General features: G+C 35.4%; 2 protein-coding genes across 2 annotated transcripts; one reads left to right on the plus strand and one right to left on the minus strand.

The window, feature by feature from the left end:
• The first annotated feature begins 1,107 nt into the window (after nt 1-1,107).
• LOC122294308 (putative pentatricopeptide repeat-containing protein At5g59900) lies at nt 1,108-4,380 on the plus strand. The gene has a single exon (XM_043102928.1). The coding sequence runs from the start codon at nt 1,162-1,164 to the stop codon at nt 3,871-3,873; it is 2,712 nt and encodes a 903-aa protein (XP_042958862.1). The 5' UTR covers nt 1,108-1,161; the 3' UTR covers nt 3,874-4,380.
• A 1,969-nt stretch (nt 4,381-6,349) lies between these two features.
• LOC122294316 (actin-depolymerizing factor 2-like) lies at nt 6,350-6,871 on the minus strand. The gene is made up of 2 exons (XM_043102941.1): nt 6,597-6,871; nt 6,350-6,500 (listed from the first exon to the last, which is right to left on the minus strand). The coding sequence occupies exons 1-2, from the start codon at nt 6,842-6,844 to the stop codon at nt 6,350-6,352; spliced, it is 399 nt and encodes a 132-aa protein (XP_042958875.1). The 5' UTR covers nt 6,845-6,871.
• Nucleotides 6,872-8,091: the final 1,220 nt, after the last annotated feature.

An 8,091-nucleotide genomic window follows, 5' to 3' on the forward strand; every position in this document is an offset into this window, starting at 1 on the left:
TAAAAACACACTGTATATCAGATATCACATATGGTAAAATGTTATATGCTTTACTCATATCTAGTTTCACCGACATAACACTTTATTTACCTCCTCTTTGCTTTTGGATAGTATGAATAGTCTCAAAAGCAATAAGTACAGTTTTAGTAATCAATCTTCCTATATAAAAGCACACTGTATATCAAATATCACATATGGCAAAATGGATTTAAATCTATTAGCAATGACGTTAGCAATTATCTTGTATACCACGTTGCGTAAACTTATGGGGCAGTATTCTGTAATCCTCTCAGGCAGCTTCTCTTTTGGAATAAGAATAAGAAAAGTTTCATTTAATTTAGTAGAAATTGCACCATGGTCAAAAGAGTAAAGTACTACCTTTATGATTAAATCACCTGCTATATGCCAATATTTTTTAAAGAAAAAAGGAGGCATACCATTAGAGCTTGGTGCTTTCATAGGTTGCATTTGCAACAATGTAGTTTTGACCTTCTCACTAGTATACGGCCTGAGAAGAGTATTATTCATATCAGATGAGAAAATGAAAAAGAACATTGCGTCTCCATTTGCTTTTTTTGTGAAATAATTTATGAATAGTAGTGAAATGTTTAAGTTAATGCCTCGTGTGAATAGTTAGATGAGATAAAAAATCTGTAAACAGTAGTGATATGGTTTGTAAATAGTAATGAACCCTTAGTCTTTTAAATTGAAGAGGCAAATATTATTTTTTAATTACTATTATGAATTCATAATAATTGTTAAGAAATGAAGACAAAATAATTTTCACATTAATTAGTATGAGAAACTTTCACATAAATAATATATTCATTATAAATAAGAATATATATATGAAGGAGTCTTTTACAATTTGTTCCGTTTGAATAAATAAGACTTTTATAAAATAATGATATTATTTTAAAAAACTTGTAAAATAGTTATAAATATTAAAAACATGGTTTATTTAAACCAAAAACATTTTGTTTTAGCTTTAGGCAGATCGCTGGACCTATTAACTTGGGCTAAGGCTAACATTGGCCTCAGCCCAAGCCCAATCCATTCACTTCGTCCATTCACTCCCTCACTTAACTCGAACCTCTGCAAGCTGCAAGCTCAAATGGCTCACAGCCGAAAAGATTCTCATTTTCGAACCCAAAATCGAAAATGAAGCTAATTCGTCCTCATCGACCCCTCAGAAATTCTACCATTTACAGAAAGCAAAGAAATTTCTGTACCTCCAAATTTACATCCCAAGATAATGACGAAAACGAGTCGCACTTCGTGTCGACCCTCCGAGACATAGTACGAGGAAGTCAGAGCTGGAAAATCGCGCTCAACAACACCTACATATCAAGCACTTTGAGGCCCCATCACGTCGAGAAGGTCCTGATTCAAACCATCGACGATTCCAGGTTAGCCTTGAGGTTCTTCAATTTCTTGGGCTTGCACATAAACTTCAACCACTCCACGACTTCGTTTTGCATTTTGGTCCATGCTCTGGTCCAGTCCAATCACTTTTGGCCAGCTTCTTCGCTCCTGCAAACGCTTTTCGTTCGTGGGTTAGACTCAGAAGAGGTTTTTGAACATTTTTTGAATTCCTATGAGAAATGTAAGTTTTCTTCGAGTTTGGGTTTTGATATGTTAATTCAGAATTATGTGCAAAATAAAAGATTTTTGGATGGTGTGGTGATCGTGAGGCTCATGAGAGAAAATAAATTGTTGCCCGAAGTTAGAACTTTGAGTGCCCTTTTAAACGGGCTAGTGAGAATTAGGCAATTTCATGTAGTTTTGGAATTGTTTGATGAGGAGATTACGAATGCCGGTCTTAGGCCTGATACGTATACGTACACTGTGGTGGTTAAGAGTTTGTGCGAATTGCGGGATTTTGTAAGAGCCAAGGAAATGATTTTGCAGGCGGAGTTGAATGGATGTAGTTTAAGTGTTGTAACGTATAATGTGTTGATTCATGGGCTCTGCAAAAACCAACGAGCTTGGGAGGCTATTGAGATTAAGAATTTGTTGAGTGAAAAGGGACTGAAAGCAGATGTGGTTACATATTGCACATTAGTACTTGGTTTGTGCAGAGTGAAAGAACATGAGGCTGGGATGGTGCTGATGGATGAAATGATTGAGTTGGGGTTTGTTCCAAGTGAAGCCGCTGTCTCAGGAGTTGTAGAGGGATTGAGGAGTACGGGGAAGATTGAAGAGTCTTATAATGTGGTGAAGCGGGTGGAGAGAGTAGGGGTGCTGCCCAGTTTGTTTGTTTATAACGCGCTGATCAATTCTCTGTGCAAAGATGGGAAATTGGATGAAGCGGAGTTACTGTTTTATAATATGGGTGAGAAGGGTCTGTTTGCAAATGATGTCACTTATTCTATTTTGATTGATTCGTTCTGCAGAAGAGGGAAATTGGAAGCTGCATATTTTTATTTTGCTAAAATGTCGGAGTCCAGGATTAGAGCTACTGTGTATCCGTACAATTCTTTGATAAGCGGTCAATGCAAGTTTGGCAAATTGAGTGAAGCAGAGTTTCTTTTTGGTGAGATGATCGATAAAGGATTAGTGCCAACGGTTTCAACCTATACATCACTGATCAGTGGATACCGCAAAGAAGGAGAACTGCACAAGGCATTTAGGCTGTATCATGAGATGACCGGGAAGGGAATTGCACCAAATACTTACACCTATACTGCACTTATTTCTGGTTTCTGTCGTGCAAATATGATGGCTGAAGCAAGTAAGTTGTTTGGTGAAATGGTTGAGCAAAACATTCTGCCAAATGAGGTGACTTATAATGTTATGATAGAGGGTCACTGTATGGATGGTAACACAGTAAAAGCCTTTGAATTGTTGGATGAAATGGTTGAGAAAGGTCTTAAACCAGACACATATACATATAGGCCTCTAATTAGTGGTCTTTGTTCTTCAGGTAAAGTTTCTGAAGCCAAAAAATTCATAGATGACCTCCACAAAGAGTATCAGAAGTTAAACGTGATGTGTTATAGTGCACTTCTACATGGCTACTGCAAAGAGGGCAAATTACACGATGCATTGAATGCTTGCCGTCAAATGGTTGGAAGAGGAATAGACATGGATCTTGTGTGTTTTGCAGTACTCATTTGTGGAACTCTAAAGCAGTATGACACGAGAAAAGTATTGGGTCTCTTGAAGGAGATGCATGATCAAGGGCTGAAGCCTGATGAAGTAATATATACAAGTATGATAGATGCATACAGCAAAGCAGGAAGGCTTAAGGAAGCTTTTGGGCTTTGGGATTTGATGGTTGCTGAGAGATGTTTTCCTAATGTGGTGACGTATACTGCCTTGATCAATGGCTTATGCAAGGCAGGACATATGGATAAAGCAGAACTTCTTTTAAAGGAAATGTTAATTGGCAATGCCCTTCCCAATCAGATCACTTATGGTTGTTTCCTTGATCACCTTACGAAGGAAGGAAGTATGGAGGAAGCTGTACAGCTGCACTCTGCAATGCTAAAAGGGTTTCTAGCAAATACTGTGACATACAATATACTTATCCGGGGCTTCTGTAAACTGGGAAAGATTCAAGAAGCTATTGAGCTCCTTGTTGGAATGACTGACAATGGTATTTTTCCAGATTGTATTACCTATTCGACTTTTATCTATGAGTATTGTAGAAGAGGTAATTTACAGGAAGCTGTTGAGTTGTGGAACACCATGCTAAATAAGGGTCTAACGCCTGATACATTAGCATATAATTTTATGATATATGGTTGCTGCATAACTGGAGAACTCACCAAGGCATTTGAATTGCGTGACGATATGATGAGAAGGGGGTTGACCCTGAATCGGGTAACATATAATGCTCTTCTTCATGGAACTTGCTCGAAAAGTTAAGTCTGCTATGTTGGAGAAGAATTTTTGTTATATAATGTCAACAGTCTGCGATATTATACCAGAGGCCCTTCTATTTGCCATTGAAAAACCATTTTTTTGGGGATTACAGCTTTTGTGTTATATCAACTTGTAGCATTTTTTTTTTTTTTTCGCCGAAGGCCTGTGGCCTGATTGGCATAACCCCTAAGCCTTCAAAATGGAGGTCTTAGGTTCGAAACCCCCCTCCCCAAATGTATCCAAAAAACAAAAAAACTTGTAGCATTTTTTTAGGTCTGACGGTTGAAGATGACAAGATTCTTTTCTGTACATAATTAAGCGTGCAAACTTGTAGTGAAGGACTGGGAGGGTAATAAATTGAGGCTGACTAACATATGGATGAAAGAATCTTTAACTGTCTTTCTGTTAGCAACAGATTATTGTGAGCATTGTTTTTTGAACATTGATGATGTTGGAATACTGATCTTACAAATAAGATTTGCTCCCGTTGGTTGAATTGGCCAAACATAATATGTGAAAAGTGAATATTCATCTTTTTGTGTGGGTCTGCAGATGTATCCTTGTATATTTCTTAGGAGCATGGCATGCTACAGAATTCTGTGTCTAGAAGTTCAAAATGTGGTGGTTCCTGGACATTCTCCCCAACTGTTTTGCTGCACTTTTGGCTCTTGTCAGAGCATTACTTACCAGTCGATACCAACCCCCCCACCCCCTTCTTTCTCCCACCGTTTTATTTTTGCTGGGTCAAAGCTATCTGCTGGTCCTTCTGTAGTTGAGGAAGAATATGGATCTATGCAATTTTGGTTGCCCGTGAAGTTAAATTATCACTTGAATTCAATGTACGAAGTGAAATTATAACTTGAATTCAATGTACGAAGTGATGGTTCAATTCAGCTGATTCAAGTTTCAGCTTGAATTGATAAAAAGTTAGGGATCAATTGATAGACATTTTGATTGAGGAAGAGAATTCAGATGATGAACTCTTTGGATATCGGGATTCATATCGAATAGAACAAATGGCAATAAGCGGAAAGGATTAATAGAACAAATCACGATTACAGTTCATATTTTTGGTATTTCTATAATATTAGTCAACCTACATTATTTTTTTATCATTGTATTCAGTAAGAAATGTTAAAAACTAAGATATTGTTTGTATAGTGAGTTGAGATAAAAATTGAAAGATGAATAAAATATTGTTAGAATATTATTTTTTCATATTATTATTGTTTTGAGATTTGAAAAAGTTGAAAAGTTTATTATATTTTGGGAAAATGCTAGTTGAATTTTTTTTTTAATTTTTGTTTTTATTTAATGGTTAAGGAAATGAACACTAGTGAATTGGTCTTTTTTTATTTTTTAAAAATATTTAAAATTGGGTAAAAAATAATTAAAATAAAAGAAGAAAAAAAATTAAAAAATACATTTGCCCTCATCAGTTTACTTCATCGGTTGTCTATTGGTTCCCCTAACATGAATCTATATTTTGTATAGAAATTCGAAAAAATTGTAATAATGAAATGAGATAAAATAAAACACTTTTATTATCCAAACATGACCTAAATGAAAAGATATAGTGTTGAGCAGGCTCAAATTCTACTGGCCCTATAATCTTGGATTGGCCGGGTAGTCCCCTTTCCTGCCCCTACTTGGCGGGGTGACCATTTAGGACAATGTAGGAGAGGGTGCCACTTGCATGTATAGACCATTTTACAAACATTAGATTCCCACAATGCCAAGAAGTTATTGACATTAGATCTTGCTACTTAAGCAGATTCTCAAGCCTGTCTGGTATGCATGTGTGTAGTATACTACTTAGATTAAGATCCTCCACATTACTAATTTTAAAACATTTTTTTTACAATTTCACATTAAATAATGATGTCCATGGATAATATGAACTCCGACGTTCATCATATAGGAGCTCACGTAGCGCTCTTTTCAAATTGTAAACAATGTTTGGATTCGAACTATAATCCTATATACTTCCTGGCATCAATGTCTGGCGAGAAATCAACTGCTCAAATCTAGCACAAGCCAAAGAACAAACTAGCTAGTCTCATATATACATGCTTGATAAAAAATCTTGCATGAGTTCCAAATTGACTACGCCAGCAATCTAAAGAGTATTGAACCATATTACAACTCTTGTAGGTCTAAAGGGGTTAAAAATCCATTTCAGAGGTCCTAAAAAACAAGCTAAGAGTGATTCTCTAATCCCAAGATGATAGACATCTTGACTTGTAGATATAACAACTACAATGAGACATTCATTGTTTCAGTTCCACACAACAAATCATACACGACATTGATTGGAATCATTGAAATTTGGTTCTAGTTGAAGGTTAGACCGTAAGATAAAACTTGAACAACAAACTAATAGGATAACTCAGGTTCATGGCCCCACATGCTATTAACATTTTCACTTTAAATAAAATCAAGAGTAGAGACAAATCGCCATGTGAGACTCAGACGAATCTTAATTGGCACGACTTTGAAAAACATCAAGACCCATCTTAGTTGGATTGGTGGCCTGTAGCTCTATTTGAATACCATCCAGTTCTCTCTTGAACCTGTCCTTAGAGCTTGCATAGATCATCTTGCTCCTCACCCTTGATGTATTAGGGGACCTAAGTGAACAATAAACATACACAAACAACAATGATTAAAATGGGATAGCTTATAAATGAGGAAAGTGATAGTTAGCTTTTAGCACATTATATTACCATGCAATGAAGAAAATCCTGCTTTTTTGGTAGTCTTTTGCAGTGACAAAGTCAAAATAAAAAACAGCATATTGACACTCATCACTAGGAAGACTTGCAGCAAAATCCTCGTAGTTTGGAGTTGGCTCCCCAACTTTTTCTACCACTACCTGCTTTTGCTTCTTCTCAATCTTAAATACAATGAAACGGTAAGTCTTTTTAGTCTTCAACTCTAGAAACTTTAGCTTGCAGTCATCATGCACAACCATCCCCAATGTTGCATTAGCCTGTACATAGAATGAAAAATATATTTGTGTTAACAAAAAATATTGAATTGAAAGAAACCATAGAACAAGAGCAATTATAGACCAACATTTCCAAAAAGCTCTCTGCATGTTTTGTAATTAGACATGTATTTGAATGCAGACATTTAAATTAGTTATGCTATACTCCAAACATACTAAGCCATGTCGACTGATATTTAATTTTAACCTCATTGGTAAAAACCAGTTGGACCTTTGAGTCTCAGAGCAAACATAAACATAGACATAAAATTCTCAAAGACCACCAAACTAAAAAATATATTGTCCAAAAGCGACATACCATAGCTAGATATCAAGGTTACAGACAGAAATGGGTTCATAAAATTTTGCGCAAACGATAAATGGGGAGTGAATCTACAGAGGAAAGAGAGAGATTAAATTCAGAGAGATACTAGAGTCTCATATAATAAAATAAAAGACTCTTCTTTTTTTTCCTCTTTTCCTTCTCTTTCAGAAAAATTCAGAGACCGCCTGGGTAATCAATTACTCCACTTGTCTCCAAATATCAATGATATTGGGCATGTGTGACAACACAACAGGCAAAAAGTAAGTCTGTCCAATAATGTTGCGACGTGTTTGACAAAAGTGGAATGACAGTTTGACTCTGCAGCGATGTTGCTTCGTCAGTCAGTCGGTCTCCATACGAGATTGGATAACGACTGGGTTGAACAATGAATGCCACGCTTAATCCGAATGTCCCCAATGATTTTGGCCCAATAGATCTCCCATTTAATTTGATCATTTTTCCGTAGACAATTTTGTATTAGTTAAGGCCTGTTTTTAGTTACACAATTCAAACTATCTCATTCTCATCTCATCCCATTTTATATAAATTATATAATCATTATAATTTTTTAAATTTTTATAAAAATATATAATAAACAATTCAAAATTTTCAAATCTCAAAACAAAAATTATATACTAACAATTTTTTATTCAACTTTCAACTTTGATCTCATCTTATCTCATCTTATCTATATAACCAAACAAGACCTTAAGTCTCGTTTGGATATAAGAAATGTTTCATCTCATCTCAATTTATCTTATTTCAACTCACTATCCAAATGACATCTAAATAAAAAACAAAAAATATTTTCATCAATTTGAAATTGTTCAAACTTATTTTGAATTGAAGAATTTGCTTGATCTACTATAAATAAGAAATAATTAATCTTAAAAGATTCTTTAGCATA

This window comes from Carya illinoinensis, chromosome 14 (genome assembly GCF_018687715.1).
Source record: "Carya illinoinensis cultivar Pawnee chromosome 14, C.illinoinensisPawnee_v1, whole genome shotgun sequence".
Taxonomy (NCBI): Eukaryota; Viridiplantae; Streptophyta; class Magnoliopsida; order Fagales; family Juglandaceae; genus Carya; species Carya illinoinensis.

Excerpts from the sequence above, each read along its gene's own strand:
- LOC122294308 (XM_043102928.1), top strand. The coding sequence starts at position 1,162 with ATGAAGCTAATTCGTCCTCATCGACCCCTCAGAAATTCTACCATTTAC.
- LOC122294316 (XM_043102941.1), bottom strand. The coding sequence starts at position 6,844 with ATGGTTGTGCATGATGACTGCAAGCTAAAGTTTCTAGAGTTGAAGACT. Across the intron at positions 6,501-6,596 it reads AGGATTTTCTTCATTGCATG|GTCCCCTAATACATCAAGGG; the intron begins GTAATATAATGT and ends TTGTTCACTTAG.